The 27,425-nt window shown below is 34.7% G+C and overlaps 1 protein-coding gene across 2 annotated transcripts; it reads left to right on the top strand.

Annotated features, from left to right (window-relative positions):
- Positions 1–1,359: 1,359 nt before the first annotated feature.
- On the top strand, positions 1,360–25,927 carry MYH2 (myosin heavy chain 2). Of its 2 annotated transcripts, none has more exons than XM_031965536.1 (38): positions 1,360–1,563; positions 1,651–1,794; positions 2,013–2,169; positions 4,111–4,138; positions 4,226–4,334; positions 4,435–4,527; positions 5,160–5,223; positions 5,364–5,462; positions 5,733–5,836; positions 8,730–8,868; positions 9,082–9,200; positions 9,291–9,440; positions 11,183–11,353; positions 11,481–11,790; positions 12,792–12,862; positions 13,991–14,078; positions 14,159–14,276; positions 15,260–15,383; positions 15,463–15,599; positions 15,725–15,980; positions 16,384–16,626; positions 16,751–16,927; positions 17,027–17,172; positions 17,250–17,340; positions 17,430–17,819; positions 18,360–18,486; positions 19,350–19,468; positions 19,590–19,786; positions 21,071–21,254; positions 21,341–21,506; positions 21,604–21,728; positions 21,914–22,222; positions 22,318–22,521; positions 23,717–23,842; positions 23,930–24,100; positions 24,190–24,294; positions 24,603–24,698; positions 25,667–25,927. In XM_031965536.1, exons 1-38 carry the CDS (start codon positions 1,360–1,362, stop codon positions 25,817–25,819), a joined length of 5,814 nt encoding a protein of 1,937 aa, XP_031821396.1. In that variant the 3' UTR covers positions 25,820–25,927. The 2 variants fall into 2 exon arrangements, with proteins under 2 accessions (XP_031821396.1, XP_031821397.1); XM_031965537.1 differs by having other exon boundaries at positions 12,801–12,862.
- The last annotated feature ends 1,498 nt before the right edge of the window (positions 25,928–27,425 follow it).

Here is a 27,425-nt window from a genome sequence, read left to right on the forward strand (position 1 = left end):
ACCTCTGATTGTCTGACAAAATGAATCTATTGGTGAAGAAAATGGAAAACCAGTCTAGTATCTTTGCCAAGAAAACCCCAAATTGGATCATGAAGAATTGGCCCAGATAAAACAACTGAACAACAAAGCTTCATGACACCCTCAAATCATAGAAATCTGAGACAAACTAGATATGAGAGTGAAAAGGAGAGAAAACAGGTTGATATTTTGCATTGCAAGAATACAGGACTTATCCTATCAATCAGATCAGAGATTTAGAATTGGAATGTACCTTAAGTGTCATTTTTCTGAATCATGTAAATGAGAAACTGAGACCCAGAGTAGTTAAGTAATTTTCCCAAGCATAATCAGATAGTAAGTGATAGACCAGATATTTGGATACAGTTCCTCTAGCTCTAAATTCAGTGCTTTTTCTCCTTGAAGAGAGACGACCTAAGAATAACCATTTGCAAATTCTGTGTTCTTGGCAAAGTTCCTCTCTCCTTTATATATTTTCATTTCTAGAGGAAGTGATCCTAAACAAGTAATTTACATAATCAGTGCCCTAGAAACAAGTGATCTAAGATTCCTTTCAGCATTTCCCTCTTGTGGAAGGCAGAGTTGAAGACCCACTGTAGATAAACCATAAGTTAAAAATAAAAGAAGAATCCTCTGCTGAAGAGAAATGTAATTAAATGGATTTTTTGGGAAGGTGTCTTCTAAGAGAGACAGTAGCATCAATCCACAATATCTCTTACTGGTGGTGAACTTTAAATACTCTTTATATGTAAGAACAAGGAAGACATGGAGAATATAATATGTTTCTTAAAGGCTAAGACAGGACTGGCTATTTTTCCTCCTAAAACAATTAGCACTAAATAGACATCCAATTCAGTTGAGCTGGAATGATGGAAATGGAAACCAAAGGACATTGTCAATGTCCTGCTAGGCCAATCTTCCCTAGGGGGAATGAGAAATAGAGAAAGGCAGATCATGGTCAAGAATACTGTATTTAGGATACAATCTCTCAGGGGAGGAAGCTAAGCTCAATTGTTTTTATATTGTTGAATGACTATAAAAGCTGTTATTATCTTCTAAATTTCTATGCCTTTGGATAAGGCTCTGGTCATCCTATCCTAATAATAGTTATACTCATAAGAGGTGTAGGGGGAAATAAGTCATAAAACATGAAAATATGAGTTATCTTAATTTTTTCAGGAATTAGAACAGTATAATTGATTACATTTCCCCAACAAATAAATATTAAGCACAAATAAAATTAGTGCTCATATGAGGATATGTGTACGGGCATGCAAATCCTGAATGATGATTTTTATATGTCTTCTTTTTGTTTAGGCTCGTGGTTCATAAACTATAGCCATGAGTTCAGACAATGAAATGGCCGTTTTTGGGGAAGCGGCCCCTTACTTAAGAAAGTCTGAAAAGGAACGTATTGAGGCTCAGAACAAGCCTTTTGACGCCAAGACATCGGTGTTTGCTGTAGAACCTAAGGAATCTTTTGTAAAAAGCACTATCCAAAGCCGGGAAGGAGGAAAGGTGACCGTAAAAACGGAAGCTGGAGCAGTAAGTAAAAATCTTATTATGCTGAATTCATGTTCAATTTATTCTTTCTCCTAGTCCATATGAACTTATGCCTTTGTTACTTTCTAGACACTAACAGTGCGGGAAGATCAGATCTTCCCTATGAACCCTCCCAAATATGACAAGATTGAGGACATGGCCATGATGACTCACTTGCATGAGCCTGCTGTCCTGTATAACCTCAAAGAACGTTATGCAGCCTGGATGATCTATGTAAGTATATCTCAAAGTATCTGTGATTTAGAAAACATGCTATCTTAGACCCAATTCTAAATTCATTGAAGTGAATTTATAAAGTTCAAAGACCCTACTAGATAGCTCATCATCTAGCTAAAATATTCATGCCTTGAAAAACTCCCATTTTAAAGTGTTTTCTTCTCCTTTGTTTAATTAATATTGATATGATTATTGTTTCTTCTTTCTTTGCACAGACTTACTCAGGGCTCTTCTGTGTCACTGTCAATCCCTACAAGTGGTTGCCAGTGTATAACCCTGAGGTAGTAGCTGCCTACAGGGGCAAAAAGAGGCAGGAGGCCCCTCCCCACATCTTCTCCATCTCTGATAATGCCTATCAGTTCATGTTAACTGGTGAGTGGATCAATATTTATTAAATACTTATGAAAAACTAGGAAATTCCAATTTCAAAAAATATCTAAAGCAGAACCAAGGCTAAATGTTTGGAAATGAAATATTTGTGTGTGTGTGTGTGTGTGTGTGTGTGAGAGAGAGAGAGAGAGAGAGAGAGAGAGAGAGAGAGAGAAAGGGAAGGAAGGAGGAAGGGAAGAAAGGACGGAAGGAGAAAGGGAGAGAGAGAGAGAGAGAAAGACAGAGACAGAGACAGAGAGGGACAGAGACAGAGACATAGAAACTGAAACAAAAAATCATGAGGCAATATATTTGTAGTCAAGGACAACTAGTTGTAATCAGAAAGAGTAATTTTCTTCAATTCAAATCTAACCTCAGACCCTTATTAGTCACTTAACCATGTTTGCCTCAGTTTCCTCATCTATAAAATGAGTTGGAGAAGGAAATGGCAACCTATTTCAATGTCTTTGACAAGAAAATTCCAAATAGGGTCAAAAAGAGTAAGGTATAACTGAACTTGGAACTGAGCAATAATAAATATTTGCAATTAAATACACAAGCTTGCAAGATTAAGGGAATTTCACTTGAATTGCTGCCCTAATGCTCAAAGAACTTGGAATTAAATTTGTTAATTTGCTAGAATAGTAATAGCCCTTACTGTAAATATTTACATTTACATTTAGAAAATCTGAGTTAGAGTCTAGGTTCAAAGGCAGTAGGTGCTTGGCCCAGAGCACATAAGTTTTTACTTATATTCTCTCTCATATGGGACTCATAAATAATGCCTTCTGTGAACTTTAAAACACAATTAAAAGTGCTTAGCCTGTACCTAGCATTTAGTAGGTGCTTAATAAATATTTATTTACTAATTGAAATAGGAGTGACTATTAAAAACAACTTAAAAACCTACTTGAAATCTAATTCCTGTACTTCAATTTTACCAGATCAAACACTTAAAATTAAATTGATTCTTTTGAAAAATAAAGAATTTTGGTAAGACCACATAACTCCTCTATTCAAGGATAACTTTAATATACCTCTATTACTGGGGAGGGAGGAATGGCGGAGAGTGGCTATAGTATAAACTCCTTAACAGTTCTGGTTCTGGCCTACTTGCCAGATTATTGCATATGACCTTCTTTCTTTTTTTTTAAATTTTTTTATTAATTTTACTTTTAATTTATAGAATAAAACAACATTTCTATAACATAGTAAAATTTAAAAAAAGATGATTGCTTATATAAATACAAATCTATTATATACTACTTCCTGTCTCATTTAAACATATAATAAAATTTGTGTTGCAGAAAAACTTGCTGTTCTCCAAATATAACATTCAACTATTGTACTGGGACTTTGCATGAGTTGTTCCTGATGTTCAGAATATACTCCCACCTTCCCACCACCTCACAGAATGCCCTCTTCCTTCAAGTCTCAGCTCATGCATTATTTCCAGGTTTCTTGATCAACTCAGTGCTATTCCCTTACCCACAGATTATTACAAATACTTACATCTTCAAGTAGAATGTGAATTTTTTACTTAGCATCCAGTGTCTTCTAGTACACCTCTAGCAATCTGGAAGGTTAAAATGGAAGGGCTCTCACATTTTATCAGTTAGGTGGATGAATAAAACATAAAACTATGTTCTTCACTATCATTATTTGTGTCTCATGAATAACAGCATTAGACTTTTCATGATGTAGCACAATCAACATTACATGAGTAGCAAACATATCCTCTGCTGAGAGATACAACTTATTGTCTACCTCCTCTTAAAGGTTATTTTATAAGAGCAAGAGCACCACAAAAATTCAAGAGATCTATTCTTGGTGAGCTGTAATTCAGTGATTGAAAAAAAAAAAAGGAAACAGGCTACTTTTAAGGAAAAATTATTATTTTGGAAACCAAGTTTATTTAAAGTTCCTTTGTTTTCTCTTTCACAGATCGGGAGAATCAGTCAATCTTGATCACGTAAGTAGATATCATGCTGGGGTTTGATCATTGCATTACTTAAGATTGTTTAAGAGTTTGACTACTTCTCTTCTATGCATTTGACAGTGGAGAATCCGGTGCTGGAAAGACTGTCAACACCAAGCGTGTCATTCAGTACTTTGCAACAATTGCAGTGACTGGGGAGAAAAAGAAGGAAGAGTCTGGAAAGATGCAGGTGAGGTTGTGAAGCAAGTTAAAGTCAAGTTTCTGCCAATGCTCTTGTTTGTGTGAAGTCTCTGTTGTGAAGAATAACTTGTTATTGTTGTTTGTTTTAGGGGACACTGGAAGATCAAATCATCAGTGCCAACCCCCTGTTGGAAGCTTTTGGCAATGCCAAGACTGTGAGGAATGACAACTCTTCTCGCTTTGTAAGTCTCTTTGGAAATATTAATGACGCTGTAAGTGTGAACTCTGACTACAATACCCAGGACCTTATATCATTATGGTACTTGGCTAGATAAATGTGTTCCCTCTGGTTCTAATAGTGGAACAGCCTGGGCTGATGGGAGCTACTAACGTGGGATTAGCATGGGTCAACAAGTAAAACTTTGTCCCTGGCTTGCTATATAACCTCTATAATGTTACAATATTCAATGTTGTTGCTCAATCCTATCCAATTCTTTATGACTCCATGGATCAAACTGATCCTGGGATTTTCTTGGCAATGATACTGGAGTGGAGATACCTTCTCCAGTGGATTAAGGGAAACAAAAGTTAAGTGTCTTGCCTTAGGTCACACAACTAGTAATTGACTGAGATCAAATTTAAACTCAGGTCTTCCTAACTCCAGACCTATTGCTCTATCCACTGAGCCATCTAACTGCTTCCCTACCATGTTTAATATCTGCATTTAAAAGCAAACTTTACAAGTGGGGGGTACTCATATTTTTTTTTACAAATTGAGGGTGTTTATGGAATTAATTGTGTGTATAAGGGGTTATTGAGCTACTCAAAGATTAATGTTTCAAATAGATAAAGTCATATTCTTTTTCCTTCCCAGGGTAAGTTCATCAGGATTCATTTCAGTACCACAGGGAAACTAGCTTCAGCAGACATTGAAACATGTAAGTAACAAAGTTCTACTATTCTTAAGTGATTTCAAAATATACCCTTCAAAATCTTTTCCATTTGCTATGCCTATGATATTTTTTGTTTAAAAATTAAAGTTTGTTTCTCACTTTGACTATTTTATTTATCTCTCCAGATCTGCTAGAGAAATCTAGAGTTACTTTCCAGCTAAAGGCTGAAAGAAGCTATCACATTTTTTATCAGATCACATCAAACAAGAAACCAGAACTAATTGGTAAGACACTTCATAATTCCCTTCATTAAATCAAATAACAGAATTGATGAACTTGTTTAGAATAAAGGACTGTCTAGCAGAAGAGTCAGTCTTTTCAGGAGAGAGAGATAAAGGAGGATTAATCTTACATCAGCCCCAATATATTTGGACTGTCTTCTCAGCCGTTTTTTATTTTTTATTAATTACTTGTTGTGGCATAGGTTATAGCAATTGTGTGTATATATTGAATTTTTTATCAGAAGGATAATCCTGTCAATTTTATTTCTTCAGAAATGCTTCTGATTACCACCAACCCATATGATTATCCATTTATAAGTCAAGGAGAGATCACTGTTGCCAGCATTAATGACCAAGAGGAGTTGATGGCTACTGATGTAAGTATTTCAGACCTGAAGTAATTCCACACTGGGTAAGATCTCTAGTCCATCAAATTAAATATTCTTTCTTTAACTGTAATAGCAAGAGATGGCTCAAGAATAGGTTTTGATGTCCTTCTTGTTGTTAAATTCAAAAGGTTGAGGAAAGCATCATTCTAATTTTCCATAATAATCCATTAGGGTCCTATCATTCTTACATTTATCTAAAAACCTTTGGGAAATCCCTGTTTTCCCATCTGCATCACTCCTTAGTAATAAAATGTGTACTGTAATGGTAATAGTACTATTCTTGATAATAGGTTATTTGGATTACTGAGTCTTAGTTCAGACATTCATAAGATGTCTGAGCCTGAGAGTTTAATTTCTCTCTACCTTTGAGTCCTTGTTAGTAAAATGGGGTTAACAACACTTTCAGTTTCAGAAGTTTGTTGTGAATAAATAACTTTTAAAACCTAAAAGTACTATATAAATGTAAACTATAAATGGTTTTAAAAGTTATACAATTTTGTATATCATTGTTCTGTTTAGTCACATAGATTGTATCCCCTACATCCCTTAGCAGATGGTCTCCATACTTTTTATGTGCTTTACAAACTTCTTTTATTTCCAATTTAGCAAACATTAAATAAAATTAACATTTCTACATACATTATAGAATAGAAGGTAGGACTTGCATAAGAAACTGAAATTCACTTGTGCAAAGCTAACTTTTCTTTTTAACTATATAATGATTTCAACATGTAATTTTCAAAGCTCTTCTGTTCACCTGTAATTTCTTCTGACCTTTTGTTCTCTCATAATTTGAGGGCAAAAGTGGACTCTTTCCCTAATACTTCATTTCCCTGACACCCTTGAAAAGAAAGAAAAGAAAAACCTCTGAGACAAGGATGTATAGGCAAGCAAAATAAATTCCCATTTTTGCCATATCCAAAATGTTTCTTTCATTCCACATCTTGTGTCTAATCACTTCTATATCTGGAGGTGCAAAATGTTTTGTCACGAGTAATCTAGAATTATAATTGGTCATTACATTGATTATACTCTTTCAAAAATGCTTTTTTCTTTATGTTATTGTTATTATATATTTTTCCTCCTAATGCTGATCACTTCTTCAATTCATAAAAGTCTTCCCAAATTCCTCTGAAACTAACCATTTTATCAGTTCTTACAGGACAAAAAGATCCTATTACATTCATATAGATATATATTAATTTCTTCACCCATTCTCCAATTAATTTGTATCCCTTCTTTTCCAGTTCCTTGCCAGTACAGAAAAAAGATGCTATAGTAAATAGTTTTTGTACATATGAGTTCTTATCTGGTTTTTTAAATTTCTTTGGTGTATAATCCTAGTAATCTTATCACTGTGTTTAATGATTGTTGGGACATAGTATCAAATTGCTTTCCAGAGTGATTAAACTGATTCACAGCTTCCACGAACATTTGTCATTTCCTTTTTTGGTCACCTTTGCTAATCTGATAGATGTGAAGTGAAATTTCAGTGTTACTTCCATTTACATTTCTCTAATTATTAGTGATTTGGATTTGAAACACTTAGAAAATTGCCTGTTCCTAATCTTTGACCATTTATCTGTTGAAGAACAACTCTTATAAATTTTAAGCTAGTCTTTATATTTTTGGGAAATGAGACCTTTATAAAAAAAAAAAAAAAAAAAAAAAAACTTGTGGCAAATTTTTCTTTCTTGTTAATTGATTTTGTTTCCACTTCTAACTACAAAGATTTTATTTATATAAAAACTTTTAAAACTTTTTTTTAATAACAACAACAAAAAAGAAAACCAAATTATCCTTTTATACTTTTGTGGTCCTCAGTATCCCTTGTTTGCCATGAACAATTCCCTTTTCCATAAATCTGAAGAATATATATTTTCCTTACTCCTTTAATTTTATTTACAATGTGACATTTTATATCTAATTTGTGTATCCATTTGGATCTTTTTTTGGTAAATAGTGTGAGGGATTGTTCCATATCTTATTTCTGTCAGCCTACTTTCCAGTTTTCCTAATAGTTTTTGTTGAATAATGATTCACTACCCTAGTAGCTGGGGTCATAGGGTTTAATGAGAGTGTTGCTGTTTTTGTTTGTTTCTGTGTTTTGTGCTCCTAATTTGCTTTATACTAATAAACTTTTATCTTTTTAACCAGTATGAACAGTTTTATGATCACTGTTTTATAAAATACTTTGATTATTAAAAATACTTTGAATACTATGGTATTTCTAGGTCTTCCTCCTTTCAACTTTATTTCATTATTTCTCCTGATGTTCTAAACCTCCAGTTCTTCCGAATTAATTTTGTCCTTATTTTTCTAATTTTCTAAAGTAATCTTTTGATAATCTGATTAAATAAATTAATTAGATGGCATGGTAATTTTATTATACTGAATCAACCTACAATTACATTAAGTTTCTATGCCCACAAAAATCATCAGCTAATGGTTAAAATGATTATGATGAGTCACATGACCATGTGGTCATTCCATGTATGACTGATGCTTATTCAAGTTGGCCTATTTTCTAAGCTTTTTCACATTAATACAAACTGCCAAGAATTTATGGTCTGCTGGTATAGTCCTTAATAATTCAAATTTACTTCTATACTAGGATAAAGCACTTGACTATAGCTATTGTCAAAGAAGCTCTAATAAAAATAATAATTTTATACATTCCAAAAAGTACCATCTTTTCTTTCTGGTTTAAGTTCACTTCTTTGTATATGTTTAAGGGATGACCTGTTGCTCAAACACACTGGATTCTAGTTAATGTGTTTATATCCATCTCTTGTCAAGTTAACTGGGGAAAAAAAAGAAACTGGTAGTAGTATTCACTCTGATTCTAATTCGGTATTTACCTCATTGATTCTATTGACAGAGTGCCATTGATATATTGGGCTTCACACCTGATGAAAAGGTGGCCATTTACAAGCTTACTGGGGCTGTCATGCATTATGGGAACCTGAAATTCAAACAAAAGCAGCGAGAGGAACAAGCTGAACCAGATGGCACTGAAGGTATTCAGTGACTCTTAAGTTGCTTGATTATATAACTGAAGTCAAATCAGGTTCTTATCTCCAATTAACCTTAAGTTTAAGCAGAAGCACCATGGAATGTATACAAATATTCATTGGTGTGTATACACACACATGTATTATGGATATATGATGCATGCATGTGTATATGTATTGTACATATATGTGCATTTTCCTCTCACCTTATCTCCACAGTTGCTGACAAAGCTGCCTATCTTCAGAGTCTGAATTCTGCAGACCTTCTCAAAGCATTGTGCTATCCTAGAGTGAAAGTCGGCAATGAATATGTCACCAAAGGCCAGACTGTAGAGCAAGTATGTACCTTACTTCAGTTGATTGCAAATGATTTGGGTATCCTTTACATTTTCCCAATAACTACAGGAATTACTTTTTTGTACTTCAAGGTGACTAATGCCGTAGGTGCTCTAGCTAAAGCTATTTATGATAAGATGTTCCTGTGGATGGTCACTCGTATCAACCAGCAACTGGATACCAAACAGCCCAGACAATACTTCATTGGAGTCTTGGACATTGCTGGCTTCGAGATCTTTGATGTGAGTTAGCAGCAAGTTGGCAGAGGTGAAATTCATGGCAGTAAATTCAGAAACAGTGGTCTAGTCTCTTCTCTTATGATTTCCCCAATTTTGATTTAAAAGAGAATGACTAGATAATTTCAAGAAATGTGATATTCTAGAAATTCCTATATATTCAAAAGAAAGCTGCCCCAAGAAAGCTTGGTGGGGCATTGTAATAGAATCTGAAACTCTCACTGCAAGCTAAGGTTGACATTTTTAAAACATCCAGATATACTTAAAAGAGACAAGAAATCCAGAATGGATACTGGAGAAATATATCAGTAAGGAGGTGAAGACTAAGACAATTTTGATTCAGAGATCAGAATTACTATCAATTTTTGTATCTGTACTATTGTTAGCACATAGATTTAAAAAAAAAACTGATTTCTGCTTAGTGAAGATGTATCTGGCATTGCAGACCCTCACAAAAATCAATTAAATCCAATTCACCAAGAATTTCTTACTATGTGCCAATCATTTTCTAGTGCCTAACAATACAGTAAAAACAAACAAACAAAAAACAAGAAATAGTCTCTGCACTAGAGAAGTTTCTTGGTGTTCTAAAAGTAATTGTTTTCCCCTTCTGACTTCCTTTTGTACCACTTTGTCCTTCACTGCAGAATTGAAAGGGGACTATACAAAGTGAAAGGCCTTTAAAAGTTTTTTTTCTTCGTTTCATTGGTTAGCACAACCAAAACGTTTCACCACTATGTGGCCAGCCTACTGGTTACACAACTTGCATTGAGTTGCAAGATTAATCCTCAAAAAAATGGATTTGCCTATATTTGGAGTCATACTAAAAAGTTTTCCTAGTCACTTAAGAGTGATCTTCATCCACTTTAAAATTAGCAATTTCCTACACATTGATGGATTTACAATGTGGTAGCGAATCACAATACTGGGACCTTCCTCATGACAATGTAATCATTGGCTTGGACTAAACAATCAAACTGTATTGACTAAATAAATATTTACTTTTGGAGACTAAATGTAAATCAACCCATGCTATATTCACTTCACCCCCCCCCTTTTTTCTTCTGTTTCTTTTTTCCTCTTGTGGTTTTCCCTTTTTTATAACCAGAAAAAAAGAAAACAATAAAAAAGAGAAAAAAGAAATACCTACTTTATACATTAGAGTATAAGTGCTTAGAGATGGAATAAAATGCTATGATTAATCAAAAAAAGACAGAGGAAATACTTTTTTTACTATGGGAATCAAAAGAAGTTTCATATGGAAGAAAATGCTTGATCTGAGCATTGAAGGTAGTATAGGACTACTAGTAAATAATAGATGACACATATCACACTTTACATTTTGCAAATCGTTTTGCATATTCTATCCTATTTGGCCACCTTCCCTTTATCATGTGAAGAGTTATTACAGGTATTATTGGCCCCTTTTTACAATTAGGAAACAGTAACTCAGAGAGCTTAATCTCTGCACTCATACTCACATAGCATGTAGGTATGTAAAGGGAAATCAAATCTTTCCAAACTCCACTTCCAGTGCTTTCTTCACAATACTATGTGATCTCTCCTACATGATATTATTTCTCATGTAAAAAGAGGTTGGAAATCACTAGCTCTGAGTTTAAATTCTGATTTTCACATTTAAAAACTGAAAAATCTTGGGCAAGTTATTTTATCTTTATGACAACTAGAGAATGTCTAACAATCTTTTCCAGATTTAAATGTTATGTTTCTATAATCTCTCCATTCAGTTCAACAGCCTGGAGCAGCTGTGCATCAACTTTACTAATGAGAAACTGCAACAATTTTTCAACCACCACATGTTTGTGCTGGAGCAGGAGGAGTACAAGAAGGAAGGCATTGAGTGGGAGTTCATTGATTTTGGGATGGACCTGGCTGCCTGCATTGAGCTCATTGAAAAGGTGTGTTTGGATTTTTAGACATTAAAAAATAACTGATGAAAAAAATCATGGTTGAATTTCATTTAAATTTTATGGTCAAAATATAACCTGTAAACAACATAGTATTTATCTATCATCTTCCCTCTAGCCAATGGGCATTTTCTCCATCCTAGAAGAAGAGTGTATGTTCCCCAAGGCAACAGACACTTCTTTCAAGAACAAGCTGTATGAGCAGCATCTTGGAAAGTCCAGCAATTTCCAGAAACCCAAAGTTGTCAAAGGGAAGGCTGAGGCCCATTTCTCTCTGATTCACTATGCTGGTACTGTGGACTACAACATTGCAGGCTGGTTGGACAAGAATAAGGACCCTCTGAATGAGACTGTGGTTGGACTGTACCAGAAATCCTCAATGAAAACTCTAGCTTTCCTCTTCTCTGGGACACAGACAGCTGAAGCAGGTAATTCTTGATTACTATGAACTGGAAGTGGTACATTTCTTCTGTCTTCATGGACATGAGTCCATGTTGGCAACTGGATTTGGAGGTACAGAGGATAACTAATTATCCTATAGGCCTGTGGTTAATAATTTCTCTTCTAATGACCTATTTGTGTTCTTTTCCAATACTGGTATCAATCTGGTGCCAAGTTGGACATAAGAAAACTTAAAATTTTCCATCAATGTCATGCTTTTATTTAATATATTTTATTTCATGGTCTTAATAGCAAAAACATGCTAATAAGGCCAAAAGGGCACTGTTGAATTCACCTTTATCTCCATATCTATCATTTTAATCTACCTTTTCTTTCCATTCTATGACAAATGCCAAAAAGCTCCTAAAGATTAAACATATAAGGACAAGTGCATAACAGTTTATATTTTAGGTCCCTTAAAGCTCTACAATTCTGAAATCTTTTGTTTCTTCCAATTCCATGCCTTCTGAATCTTGGACAGTTGAAGATGGCAATTTAGTCAAGTTAAAAGTTAACACTTTGTTCTCGGTACTGCCCTCCATCAGCAACCAATGTTTACATAATTTTTTCCTATTTTTTGGTAAAGGTCCATACAGTCCTGGTGGAAAGTTCCTGGTGTAGTAATGTCTTCACAAATGTAATTAGCAATTCCCTCACAGCTTATGTCTTGGAATCTTACTTGAGGAAATAAGTTGTATCAGAGGAAAAATGTGAATTTTTGACTTCCTGTTAACTGATTTTTTAATTTCCTCTATCTACTATGCCACATATGCTCTTTGCAGTTTTACTAAGTATATATAATAGTATGTTTAGCAGAGAGCATAGAGATATACCCAAATTTAGAAGTGAATTTTTAGTAAGAACAAAGAAGAAGGACCAAAAGCAGTCTCAAAACAATCCATTTGTTTTGAGAAAAAAGCAAAGAGGTGACAAGGATCTTGGATGACTGACAGCCATGTATAAATAACATACTTTCTCTTTTCTTCAGAGGCTGGAGCTGCCAAGAAAGGTTCTAAGAAAAAGGGTTCTTCTTTCCAGACAGTATCAGCTCTTTTCAGGGTAAGACAGAAAAATTGATTTGATGTTTCCATCATACCTGATAGTAAATACTAGTACTAAGTACTAATCTGGTACTTGATTTAAAAAGTAATTCCCCAAACTACTTGGGTAAAGTCTGATCTTAATAAATAAGAGATACCCTTCTTCCTTCTTTTCCTTTCCACTACATCTCCCTGGCTTTACCTCAGAATGATGGACTTTAAATTGCCTAGAATCTAGATGGCTAGAAATCATCTTTCAGGTTGTATTAGAGAAAAGGGCCATTTTTTTTCACAAGGCTTTCTAACATGTTACATGCCACAATTTCATTAAACAAACAGTGATATATTGTCAGAATTTAAAACAAATCATAGAGACTAATGAATATATAGCAGGTGATCTAAAAAAAACTTAGAGTGCCTCTCCTTGGTGCTCATAATTCTTAATTATCCATGGTTATTTTGCTCATCCTGTAGATAATCTGGAAACCAGCTTGCATAGTAAGGAAATCTGTGTTTGTCAAAAGACAGGGAGTTCAGTGCCAGCAGATGTAAATCTTTTCCTAGAATGATATGAAATTTGTAGAATGAAAAGTGAATGAGTAGCAGGGGAATGGAGGGGAAGAGAGAGTGGAAATGAGTGCCTAAAATGAATGCAATTTTATGAACTGAGTATAATTCAGTTTTCAAATAAGTTTTGAAAATTCTACTTGAGATTTACTTGTACAGGTGCTTCCTGTCAGTCTGTCTACGGGAAAAATTGGAACTTCTGGAAAGATTATTTCCTTTAAAGCTTGGTTCAAGTCTCAAGTCGTATATTTTATGTGATGCTTTTCTTGATCGTTCCAGAAATTAATGCTTCTCTCACCCATCCCTGGAAATGACCTTGTATGGTGTTCATTTTGTATATATATATGTTATATTGTCTCTCCTGATAGATTGTAAACTCCTTGAGGGCAGGGTATGTTTTTATTTTTGTTTTTATATTCTCAATATCAAAGCACAATGGTAGGCACTAAATAAATACTTGTGAATTTGTTTTAAAATGGCCTTAATCTGGTATTTCAAAAGTTTCTGATAAAATTAAACAAGTATAATCCTTTAGATTGAGTTTTACACTTTTAATGAGTCTTCTTGTGTGGCCTCCTAGGAGAATTTAAACAAGTTGATGACCAACTTGAGGAGCACTCACCCTCATTTTGTACGGTGTATCATTCCCAATGAAACTAAAACTCCTGGTAAGATACTGTCAGATAAAAATACACAGCAAATCCTTTGTTTTATAATATGATAATTACATATATTTTGGTTGTTTCAGGTGCCATGGAACATGAACTGGTCCTGCACCAGCTAAGGTGTAATGGTGTGCTAGAAGGCATAAGAATCTGTCGGAAAGGATTCCCAAGCAGAATCTTGTATGCTGACTTCAAACAGAGGTCAGCCTCTCAATATTTTTTTTTTGCTAGACTTTATATAATATCTAAAAGTTTGCAAAAACTTACATACACATATATGTATGTGTGTATGTGTATATATATATTTATATACACACATATTTAATCTCACTGTATTCCCACAATAATCCATCTTTGTGGATTTTGGTCTTTGGTTTAATATAATCTTGTGAATATTTCTGAATTCTTTAGCACTCATTGCAAAAGAAAAAGAAAAAATAACATCCAAATATTGAAAATAGACTAAAAATTAAAGCCCAACTTTTTAAATACTTTGTAGACTTTTCAGTGGGTTGACTGACATATATGATTGAGGAATATATTTTTAAATAAACAAAAATATAATAGAACATAGCTAATAATATATCTGGGATTTCCTCAATCAATGTGCAAGTTTAGTGGTCTCTGTGTCTATTGGAGTTTGACAACCAGTGATACAGAGGAGCAGTGGAAGATGAAGTCTGAAAGCCAGGCTGAGGAATCTTAGATGGCAGATAAAGCATCCAAGTAAAAGTGTCCAGAAAATAGTTGGAATTGGAAAGTTTCAGACTGGGAGAAAAGTTGAAACTAGAGATAAAGATTTAGGAGTCCATTAAGAATAATATAATTATATGTTATCAGTCATCTTATCCTTGGTGTGAATGACCACAAAGTCCTTTCTTAAAAATAGGTTTGATAAAGCAGGATAAGAAGGAAGAGATCATGAGGGTACAAAACACTTGAAGGTGGAAAGAGGAAAACACTAATTTGGGGAAGAAAAAGAAAAACAAAAAAGAAAATGTTGACCTGACTGGCCTTATGGTTGCAAGGTTGATTATCCTGATAAATAAAGTTATTCATTTCACTAAGAATAAATATGGTAGTATAGGAAAGTGTATTGTTTCTTCATGAACTATTTTATTTTTAGTTACTAGTTACAAATCATCAGAAAGGTCATTTATATGATATTTATTCCATCTCAATAGGTACAAAGTTTTAAATGCAAGTGCTATTCCTGAAGGACAATTCATTGATAGCAAGAAGGCATCTGAGAAACTTCTGGGATCTATTGATATTGATCATACCCAGTATAAATTTGGCCATACAAAGGTAATTATCTTATCCAAACTCTGCCCCTTTGTATTTCCTGAAGAATGAATCACTGATCTATCATCCCTCCCTTATGCAGGTCTTTTTCAAAGCTGGTCTTTTGGGTCTTCTGGAAGAGATGAGAGATGACAAGTTAGCACAGCTTATTACCCGAACTCAAGCCATGTGCCGAGGTTTCTTAGCAAGAGTGGAATACCAGAAGATGGTGGAAAGAAGGTATGAATCCAATTAGAGTAAGACTTCAAAACTATTTCACTGGGACCATAAAGTTATCTTATCTACAAATTTTATTTTCATTACTTATATAACTTTTACTGCACATTAATTTAATATGTCAATAGGGAATCCATTTTCTGTATCCAATACAATATTCGAGCCTTCATGAATGTTAAGCATTGGCCTTGGATGAAACTATTTTTTAAAATCAAGCCTCTACTGAAGAGTGCTGAGACTGAAAAGGAGATGGCCACCATGAAGGAAGAATTTCAGAAAACTAAAGATGAACTTGCCAAATCTGAATCTAAAAGGAAAGAATTGGAAGAAAAAATGGTATCCTTGCTGAAAGAGAAAAATGATTTGCAACTCCAAGTCCAATCTGTATGTAATATCTGTTTTTTTCTCTCTTTAATGATAATAGAGGAGTTGGGGGGGGGTCTCTTAGTTGAACCATTATTTATCTTATGTTAAATTTATCTTGGCAAATGTCATTCTTATTCCCTGATGGAATATAGGCTGTTTCTGCAGCATATAACAGTGCCTAGAACACTGTAGAATCTCAAAAATATGTGTTGAATTGAATCTATCTCTAAGGCAATCTGACACCTTTTCTCTCACAGTGAAAGTCTTATATAAATATTGGTTGAATGATTAAATGAATGACCTATATTGAATTTTGGTTGCTTATTATATCAAATTCTTCCATTTTCCTTTCAAGGCCTTTCATTGTCTGACCTTATTTTTCTTTTTTGCTTTTCTAATTTGGGCTTTCCTTTAATTCAAGGAAGCTGAAAGTTTAGCTGATGCTGAGGAGAGATGTGACCAGCTAATCAAAACTAAAATCCAGCTTGAGGCTAAAATCAAAGAAGTGACTGAAAGGGCTGAGGATGAGGAGGAAATCAATGCTGAACTGACAGCCAAGAAGAGGAAACTGGAAGATGAATGTTCAGAGCTTAAGAAAGATATTGATGACCTTGAGTTGACACTGGCCAAGGTAGAAAAGGAGAAACATGCTACTGAGAATAAGGTATGAATCTTACTATGAAGAAATAGGCTCAAAGAGACCTAGGAAAGTATATCTCTACTTGATAGAATATAAATATAGGATATAACAATAATATATTTTATGAAAATAATTTTCACTCATAAAGGTGAAAAACCTCACAGAGGAGATGGCTGGGCTGGATGAAACCATTGCTAAGCTCACCAAAGAGAAGAAAGCTCTCCAAGAGGCCCATCAGCAGACCCTGGATGATCTGCAGGCAGAAGAGGACAAAGTGAATACACTGACCAAAGCTAAAATCAAGCTGGAACAGCAAGTGGATGATGTAAGTTTGAAATTATAAAGGAGATACAGTTCTTTGATGAGAACAAACTAAAAATTGTATTCTTCCTAGAAATTCATTCATGGTATTGTTAACTTTTAGCTTGAAGGTTCTCTTGAACAAGAAAAGAAACTCCGCATGGACCTAGAGAGAGCAAAGAGAAAACTTGAAGGTGACCTGAAGTTGGCCCAAGAATCAATCATGGATCTGGAAAATGAGAAGCAACAGCTTGATGAAAAATTTAAAAAGTAAGCAAAGTAGTTATTTGTGAAATTGACATAAATATTGGCAAACACTAATATGTGCCCTTTTACTTTTAAAAAAGGAAAGAGTTTGAAATCAGCAACCTACAAAGCAAAATTGAAGATGAACAATTACTAGGGGTTCAGTTGCAGAAGAAGATCAAGGAGTTGCAGGTAAAGTCAGCACTTCTCTTCATTCCAACCCTTGGAAAATTAGCCATTGACAAGAAGAGGCTGATGGATGTGTTTTTCTTTATTGCCAGGCCCGCATTGAAGAACTGGAGGAAGAAATCGAGGCAGAACGTGCTTCACGGGCAAAAGCTGAGAAGCAGAGATCTGACCTCTCTAGGGAGCTTGAGGAGATCAGTGAGCGCTTGGAAGAAGCAGGTGGAGCAACTTCAGCTCAGATTGAGATGAACAAGAAACGAGAGGCTGAATTCCAGAAGATGCGCAGGGACCTTGAAGAGGCCACCCTGCAGCATGAAGCCACAGCTGCCACTCTGCGCAAGAAGCACGCTGATAGTGTTGCTGAGCTTGGGGAACAAATTGACAACCTGCAGAGGGTCAAACAGAAACTGGAGAAAGAGAAGAGTGAAATGAAGATGGAGATCGATGATCTTGCCAGCAATGTAGAAACTATTTCTAAAGCCAAGGTACTGTGAATTGTTTAAAAAAAAATCCAGATTTTAAAACTATTATGCAGAAATGATGAAACATCTATACATCTCTCGTGCCATTCTTGTACCATTCTCATACAGATTGAGCTAAGAAAAGAACTTAGTTCTTTAGTTAGACATCTTTGACAATTAGAAGATTAGGAACTCTCCAGGCAGATTTGAATAACATGTTAATATAAATCAATGTGTCTTTTATGTCCAGCTTCATATTATTAGCTATTATTAGCTTCATAAGATAGGGATTATTTCATTTTTGATTTTGTATGCCTCGTCTTTAGCACAATGCCTTGCATATAGTAGATACTTGGTAAATGCTTGGGTGTAGATTAATTAATTCTTGCTTTGAACTAATTATAATTTTTTTTAAATGTCCTTTTTCAAAGTTCAAGATAGGTAAGAAAAATATTCTTCTCTGATTAATTTTTGTTTCTTTTTTCAATGCATCTATATGTAAACAAATAATTATGATTATCTTTTAAAATATTATATTTTCCATGTCTTACTTTATACATGTAGGGTAACCTTGAAAAAATGTGCCGTACCCTGGAGGATCAAGTTAGTGAACTTAAATCAAAGGAAGAAGAGCAGCAACGTTTAATCAATGACTTGACAACTCAGAGAGGGCGTTTACAGACCGAATCTGGTAGCTTTCTTTCTCCTGTGTGTTTTTATGATAATAGAGTGCAGTTTTGTGTGCAATCATCTTTTTATTAGGCTATGTTTATGTGTTTTGTTTTCCGCTTTGTGTTTATTTTATCTATGATGTAGAATACTTGGTTTATTCCATAAATTAAAAATGAAATAAATTTTTGAAAAGAAAAGCATGATATTTTGGCAAATAATATTCAGAGAGCCACCTGCCAGCCTAAGTGGAGAGATCAATTTAAGGCAACCTAATAACAGTTTCACACTGAACAGAATTGTAGACCACCAAAGATTTTGGCTAATCCTAGAAAGTGTTTAAATATTGGATCCCAGGTACCTGGGAATTTGGGTATATTTCAGAATAGATCTAATGACTCTGAATTTAGTGTAGTTCTTTTTGTTTACCCTGGACTGAACTAAAGAAATCTAAACCCTTAAAATAGCTTTCAAACAAACAAAAACTTCCAAATGTCCACTAATTTAGAGAAGGGTATCTGACCCTGTCTGGGTTCAACTCACATGTCTTGTATCATGTCACATTATTTTGAAAGGATATGAAAAGACTGAATGTAAGTTATAGTTTCTGACTCAGTTTAATTCACATAACTCCCCACTGTACTACAGAGAAATCTGACATAAATATATGCATTTCAATCTGAAAAGTGTAATAACACTATCTTGAATCCAGTTAGATTTGAGGAGAAATGATTGTTACAGTTAATTCTCAATATAATTCTTTAAAAGATGCAATTGAATTTCCAATACTGTTTTTCCTTTCAATACTATTGGTAATTTTCTCTATGTGTATGTCTCTATGTACACATCTATATATGTATATGTGTACTTATGTATCTATTACAGGTGAATATTCACGTCAGCTGGATGAAAAAGATGCTTTAGTTTCTCAGTTGTCAAGAGGAAAACAAGCATTTACACAGCAGATTGAGGAATTAAAAAGGCAACTTGAAGAAGAGACCAAGGTATTGCAAGACTTTTCCCCTGACTTCATGATAAAAATTACTTTCGGACTTAACTTTCTTCAGGATTTTCTTGAATTGTTTTACTAAATATCACACAATTAACTCTGATATCCGCCCATAGGCCAAAAATGCACTAGCCCATGCCCTTCAGTCATCCCGCCATGACTGTGACTTGTTAAGAGAACAATATGAAGAAGAACAAGAATCCAAGGCTGAGCTACAGAGGGCATTGTCCAAGGCCAATAGTGAGGTTGCCCAATGGAGAACCAAATATGAGACAGATGCTATTCAACGCACAGAGGAACTGGAAGAGGCCAAGTATGTGCAAGGATCTTTTGGAATAAAGAAAAATTATGCATTGTAATTGGCAGAGAAATAACTGAATTCTGAATAGATTTTAAAAGAAAACAATCAGGCATTAGAATGTAGCTGAACTGATAGGTAAACAAAATACTACCTTGTAGGTTCAATATTGGTACCAATAAGAGGAAATACCTAATAGTGAGGTCCCTTTGACATATATAGGTATATATATATATATATATGTTTATATGTATATATGTGTGTATGTATGTGGGTTTGTAGAATAATCACCCATCATGGGCTCCTTGCAAAGGCATGTATGTGTGTGTATATTGATGGGGGAGATGAGAAATCCAACTAAACTGAGGAATTCTCAAAGCTATGTATGGGAATAATGTTATGGGACAGAACTTGAAACAAGGTGCTAAGTCACTGGAATTGATAGAGACAATACTTATGTACTTAGTTCACACCTTTAGAGTTCACACTTTTAAGAGAGTTCATACATTTAAGTTCACACCTTTAAGAGAGTTCATACATTAGTTCACACATTAGAGTTCACACCTTTAGAGAGCATATATAAGCTGGGAGCCTCAACTAGGATTGACTTCGGGAGATTCACAAGTCTAAGAGAAGCCCACTAGAAGTTCATTCAGGGGGAGCTCTTCCAAGCAAAGAGAGAGATAGGCCTCTAAGAAAGCTAATGGGGCTATTTTGAAGGAAACAATAAAGGATTTGGATTTTAACTGCTGGCTGCAATTGAAGTGATAATTAATTTGAATTGAAAGGAAGACTGCTCCCAGAAGCCTCCCAAGAAACCTGCTTCCAGAGAACATTATATTTAAGAGAAGAACATTGCAGAATAATGCTGTTTTTGTTCTAGATTTATGATTCATTGGTATGTAAACTCCAAATATGAAAATTTTATCCACTAATACAAATCAATAGCTTTCCTATAATGTATAATCTTACAATGAGAGTAAATGAGAAACTAGGTGACTTACCCAAGGTAATGTATTCAATAGTTAAGTGAATTAGGGTTTGAATCCTAGTTTTTCTGCTTAAAGACTGGAAGTTTATCCACAGTGACACATTACATCTCTGAGTATATATGATAAATATGTTCATAAATGTATTTAGGCACATGTTTACCCAAGGTGTTTAAGATGTTCACTTTATGCTAAATTATATTTGCATTCCATAATTGCCAGTATTTTAATGAAGTCCAACATGCTTCTCTTTGATAATTATTATTCTTATTTAAGTTATTTATTTCTGGAAACATACATAATTCTTTAGGAAAAAGTTGGCCCAGCGTCTACAGGATGCTGAGGAACATGTAGAAGCTGTGAATGCCAAATGTGCCTCTCTTGAAAAGACTAAGCAAAGGCTGCAGAATGAAGTGGAGGACCTGATGCTTGATGTGGAGAGGACAAATGCAGCCTGTGCAGCCCTAGATAAAAAGCAAAGGAATTTTGACAAGGTATTCCATGCAATAGTTGATGATATTTATGTCTCTAATTTCTTCTTATTACTCTATTTGCAGTAGACTGACTATTTTTTCTTCAGATCTTGGCAGAATGGAAACAGAAATATGAAGAAACTCATGCTGAGTTAGAAGCTTCCCAGAAGGAGTCTCGATCCCTCAGCACGGAGCTGTTCAAAATGAAGAATGCTTATGAAGAATCTTTAGACCATCTTGAAACTCTCAAGAGAGAAAATAAGAACTTGCAGCGTGAGTTCCTTTCACTTACTCTACTAATAGTGGCTTGAATGACCCTTTCATTTTTCCACCTGTCTCATTCAATGTCTACCTACCTCTCTACCCCTAGAGGAGATTTCTGATCTGACCGAGCAGATTGCTGAAGGAGGCAAACGAATCCATGAACTGGAGAAAATAAAGAAACAAATTGAACAAGAAAAATGTGAACTTCAGGCTGCTTTAGAAGAAGCTGAGGTACACATAGCATTGTAGACTAATATTGAGAAAGACTTAGGCTTGACTCTGGGAAATGACCTATGGAATGACCTAAAGAAAAATATAGAATAAACATGGAAAATAATAGTTTCTTTGGAATCCAGGTTATTAGAACACAGAGTTCTTTCAATCTGTTACTGACTTGATTGTTGGCTTTCATTAAGGCTTCTCTTGAACATGAGGAAGGGAAAATCCTACGCATCCAACTTGAGTTGAATCAAATAAAGTCTGAAATTGATAGGAAAATCGCTGAAAAAGATGAAGAAATTGATCAGCTGAAAAGAAATCACATCCGTGTTGTGGAGTCTATGCAGAGCACACTAGATGCTGAGATCAGAAGCAGGAATGATGCTATAAGGATAAAGAAAAAGATGGAGGGAGATCTGAATGAAATGGAAATCCAGCTGAACCATGCCAACAGAATGGCTGCAGAGGCCCTAAGGAACTACAGAAATACCCAAGGAATACTTAAAGTAAATGGAACCATGCATTTAGCTGTTTCTGAATGTTTGGCTTTAGCTGAGATCTAAGAACATGATGTATAACAGAATTTGTTTGCTGTACCCAGGATACTCAGATCCACCTGGATGATGCTCTCCGAGGTCAAGAAGACCTGAAAGAGCAGCTGGCAATGGTTGAGCGCAGAGCCAACCTCTTGCAGGCTGAGATTGAGGAGCTGCGGGCTACTCTGGAACAAACTGAGAGGAGCAGGAAGATAGCAGAACAAGAACTTTTGGATGCCAGTGAGCGTGTACAACTCCTACATACTCAGGTGAGCACAATTACAACAAAGTATGGATTGGAAAAACGGGGAAAAAAAAGTCCAAATCAGATTCTGCTTAAATATATCTTGGTAGTTGTTAAAAATCTTTTGAGGAACTAAATTTTTTTCTAGCTTTATAATAAGAAGAATAGCAAACACCTTTATGTACCTTAATGTTATTCAGCACTTTACATTTTTATCTCACATAATCCCCATAATAACCCTATGAGGTATTATTATCCTCATTTTATGTATGAGGGAATTGAAGTCAAGAGAGGTTAAATCACTTATCATTTCACATATGTAGTAGTAGTAATAAAAATCTATTACTGTATTTATGGAACCTCCCAGTCACATTATTAGTGTACAATATCCAAGTAGGTGAAGGATATCTCCATTGGGATGTCCTTCAAATATCTAAAATTTAGCTTGCTTAAAACTAAACTTATTCTTTTTATCTACATTTGAATCTATATTTGAATCATATTTTGAGTAACTTGGGTTCAACGTCTTGGTGTTACCTTTCCTCTGTTTTACATCTATCATCTCATCCATCCTTCAAATCCACCTCTTTCCTAAAGTCTTTCCTGTTTTCCTTTAATTGAATGTGATCCCTTCTTAATTTAGTATTCTGTACATCCTCTATTAAAAATATACTATTCAACTTTGTCTTATATTCTATTAGAATATAAATTCTATGATAAAAGGGCCTGTTTTCTATTCATCTCTTCTATACCACACAGTGGTCTAGTATTGTGCTTTAATGTCAGTCATACCATGAATATTTATGAATCAAATTGAATCCCCACTATAAATGTTATCTTTGATGCTTAAGAATTGACCATATAAATAATATTGGGCATTATAAATAATAACTTCAGGTATGTAGCCTCTGAGAGGTACCCTGGCACAGTGGATAGATGGCTACCCTTGGAATCAACAATACTTGACTTTGACACTTAATACAACCAGGCACTTAATACTATGAAACAATTAATACAACTACGAGTTATGGCTGATTTACTAATTTGCATGGGTACAGAGAGTTTTCTTTTGAAGTTCTTCCCACTGATGAAATCATAGATCCATATCTTCTCCCCACCTTCCCTAAAGAGTATTATTTCCTGTTCTTATTTGAATGCTGTTATTATTTCCCTATTTGGGAAAGAAGGAAAATGGCAACTTGTTTTTATTTTTTACCCAGAACACCAGCTTGATCAACACCAAGAAGAAGCTGGAAACAGATATTGCCCAAATCCAGGGTGAGATGGAAGACATGATTCAGGAAGCCCGGAATGCAGAAGAGAAGGCCAAGAAAGCTATCACTGATGTGAGCAGAAAACTCATTGATTTCCCTCCTTGATCTATTTATAAAACTACTTGACATTTATAGTTTTTTTATTTACTTACTAACTAGGCAGCCATGATGGCTGAGGAGTTGAAGAAGGAGCAGGACACCAGTGCCCATCTGGAGAGGATGAAGAAGAACATGGAACAGACTGTGAAGGACTTGCAGCTTCGCTTGGATGAGGCTGAGCAGCTGGCACTGAAAGGAGGAAAGAAGCAGATCCAGAAACTGGAGGCCAGAGTAACTATCCCAAATCTTAGTATTGTATGTTTTGTCCCATTCAGTGGTTATGGTGAAGATCTTAAAACAAATCTAATATTTTATGTCAGGTACGTGAGCTTGAAGGGGAGGTTGAAAGTGAACAGAAACGCAATGTTGACACTGTGAAGAGTCTACGTAAACATGAGAGGAGAGTGAAGGAGCTCACTTACCAGGTGAGGATAAGAATTCATCTGGGGTAACTACCTGGAAAAGCAGTAATAAATGAGGTATGGGGAATAGGGGATTTGGAGTTAGGATTTAGGTTTAGATTTTCCCTCTCTTATTTACTACCTATGTAAGGTTATACAATTAACTCTCTAGTCATTGAGTTTCTTCATTGTTTAAATAAGGAATTCAACTGAATGTTCCCTAAGATATCTTCTCTTCCCGTATTTGTGATCTCTTTTAGTATCTTATCAAGTTTAGTGTTGTTATCAGCAAGATAACAGTCACTCATTTTTAATTATCTGCAATTTTTCAGACTGAAGAAGACCGAAAGAATGTGCTCAGACTTCAGGACTTAGTGGATAAACTCCAGGCGAAAGTGAAATCTTACAAGAGACAAGCTGAGGAGGCTGTAAGTATCTTTACTATGTAAAGGAATGCTTGTTTTATTTCATAAATTAAAAATAAAAAAATTTTTTAAAGAAAGTAGAAGAGAGAATTCTTCAGGCCTATAAATCCTAACAAAAAAAGTCATAAGATTCATGCTATTAGCAGTATCCTGGGTAAATACACCCAAACTCTGTTAACATCACAGTTTTTAATATCCCTTATAATATCATATTTAAAAATAAAATAATAGCCAATAATTTCTTTCCATTTCTCCAATATTCCCACCTAATATCAAAAGTAAATGAAAATTCATTCTTCCAGAAAAAGGCTGTGATCTTTGCTGTATGTTAAAAGATTTGGAGTAACAGTACTCACTCTGGCATCAAAGGACTTCGGTTCAAACTTTTTCTCTGATTCTTAGTACTTGTTTAACATTGAGCAAATCATTTAATCTCTCCAGGTTTTAGTTTCCTCATGTGTAAAATAAAGGGCTTGAGCTAGATGACTTCTGAGATTTTTTCTATGGAATTCTTTCTATTCTAGCTACATGATCCTAGATTACACTAAAACTCCCCATTGGTTTAAGAGTTGTGCCTTGTGAAGTTTCAAAATAAAGTCATTGTTGTCTAACTGTGGAAACACCATACATGAAAAGTGACCATAAGTTATCACCTAAAAATTTCATAGTGTGAAGAACTTAGACAGTTAAGATTTTTTCCCTCTAGTTTCCTGAGTATGTTTTCTGTTATGCTTGGGTATTTTGGTAAAAAAAAAAAAAGGGGGGGGGGAGGGGTATGCAAATATTTATGAAAAAAACAAAATTTCAATTTACAAAGTTAATTCTAAAGGTAAGAAAATGTCTTCAGAATTAGTCAGATAACTATTAAAATTTCCTGTTAGTTATTTTAAAGGGTCAAAAATATTAGGGTCTTTCCCATCAAGGCCTAGAAACATGTCCTTTATTACTGACAAATCTCTTTCCTTCATCAGGAGGAACAGTCCAACACAAACCTCTCCAAATTCCGCAAGATTCAACATGAACTGGAAGAAGCTGAAGAGCGGGCAGACATTGCTGAGTCTCAGATCAACAAACTGCGGGTAAAGAGCAGGGAGGTTCACACGAAGATTGTAAGTGAAGAATAATCATGGCCTAGTGCTACAAGGTGGCTGAAGAAATATACATAATGTGAAATTCTTGGTCACTTTAACCTGTAATTAATATTGATTATGTCTTTCAAGTAAAGGAAATAAAAGTTATAGAATGTTTTGCAAAGAAAATACCTTAGAGTGGACTTTAATTTTTTTTAACCATCTGTTTTGAAATGTAAAAACTTGTTCCATTATAACCACATTAAATAATCAATCTGTCGATATGAGCAGGAAATCTATTGCTTTTCCTCCTTGATTTATTTAAATATCAAGAAGTTATTACTTGACATATATAATTTTCTTAATTGAATAAGAAAGTTTTCCTTTTAATGTCAGTGTTAATATGACAAGGTGATAATAGCAAAATTTAATTGACTGAAAGATACCTCACTGATCCGAAATCTTAGTATGATTTTTTTCACTTCTCTTTATTTCTCACATAATTCAATTTAGCTGATAATCATTGGAACTTCTCAAAATGGTTTTCTGAGACTTCAAGTCTACATGCAGTCGGGCCCTACTTATGTGTACACAAAGGCTGAGCTTCACAATGATTCTCTTCCCTTAATAATTTTCATCAAGCACACATACCAAAGCATTCTCATTTAGATATTAAACGTTGTTATAATTAAGCATTGGCTGCATAGCCACTATTATTGCCTAAAATATTACCCACTTTCACTGAAATATATAGACTCTGTCTCCTTTCAGAGCTTACAGTCAAAGCACTGAGGCAGCTTGGACACTAATGAATGGCAACTTTAACTATTAAAAATCCATTCTAACTCAACTAACTAGAAGTTTACTACAGTAAGGCAGTATGGGAATATTAATTGAACCTGGATCTAGATAAGACAGTGATGTTTTTAGAGGAAAGAAGATTTTTAATATGAATTCAAGAAAGCTGCAGGTCCAGGAAGTAGAAGAAGTCAGTTAACTAGAACTTTTCTATTTCCATATATAGAAGGAAAGAAGAATTTGATTTTAGCTGGCACCATTTAGGAGATATTTAAAATAAGGACAAATTTACAGTCTAAAGAAAGTATTTTTTTTTTGGCTGAGGCAATTGGGGTTAAGTGACTTGTGCAGGGTCAGGAAGTGTTAAAGTGTTTGAGGACAAATATGAACTCAGGTTCTCCTGACTTCAGGGCTGGTACCCTATTCACTGTGCCACCTAGCTGCCCTGAAAGCAATTTTTTTCTTTACAGAAAATAGGTTAGCATTATAATGAAACAGTGAAATATCCATTTCTAAACTATTATGTGGTATAGGAGAGGGAATTGGAAAATCATGTTGTACTGAAGTTGGCTATTCTGTTATTAATTCATTATGTGACCTTAGAGGAGTCAGTGTTACTCTCAGAAGTTGGCTTATAATAATTTCTACATTTTGTCTCCAATATTTTATGGCTAACATTTACAACCAGTATTTCTAGGTATCTAATTTCAGATATCATAGAGACATTTCCTGTGAGGAACAAGCCAGTGTATTCCTCAGGACTTCATTTTTTTAATAAGGCTGTGTGCTTGTATACAGGGTAATTGTGCCATGAAGCATCAACTTTCGTTGGTGTGTGGAGACTTTACAGAAGGAGGGGAAG

This window comes from Sarcophilus harrisii, chromosome 4, assembly GCF_902635505.1.
Source record: "Sarcophilus harrisii chromosome 4, mSarHar1.11, whole genome shotgun sequence".
NCBI lineage: Eukaryota > Metazoa > Chordata > Mammalia > Dasyuromorphia > Dasyuridae > Sarcophilus > Sarcophilus harrisii.

What these genes read in the sequence shown, in the direction of transcription:
- MYH2 (XM_031965536.1), top strand. Translation starts at nt 1,360, where the DNA reads ATGAGTTCAGACAATGAAATGGCCGTTTTTGGGGAAGCGGCCCCTTAC. An exon ending in AGGAGTTGATGGCTACTGAT is followed by an intron (nt 5,837 to 8,729) that starts GTAAGTATTTCA and finishes TTCTATTGACAG; the next exon opens with AGTGCCATTGATATATTGGG. An exon ending in TCCAGAAACTGGAGGCCAGA is followed by an intron (nt 24,101 to 24,189) that starts GTAACTATCCCA and finishes ATTTTATGTCAG; the next exon opens with GTACGTGAGCTTGAAGGGGA.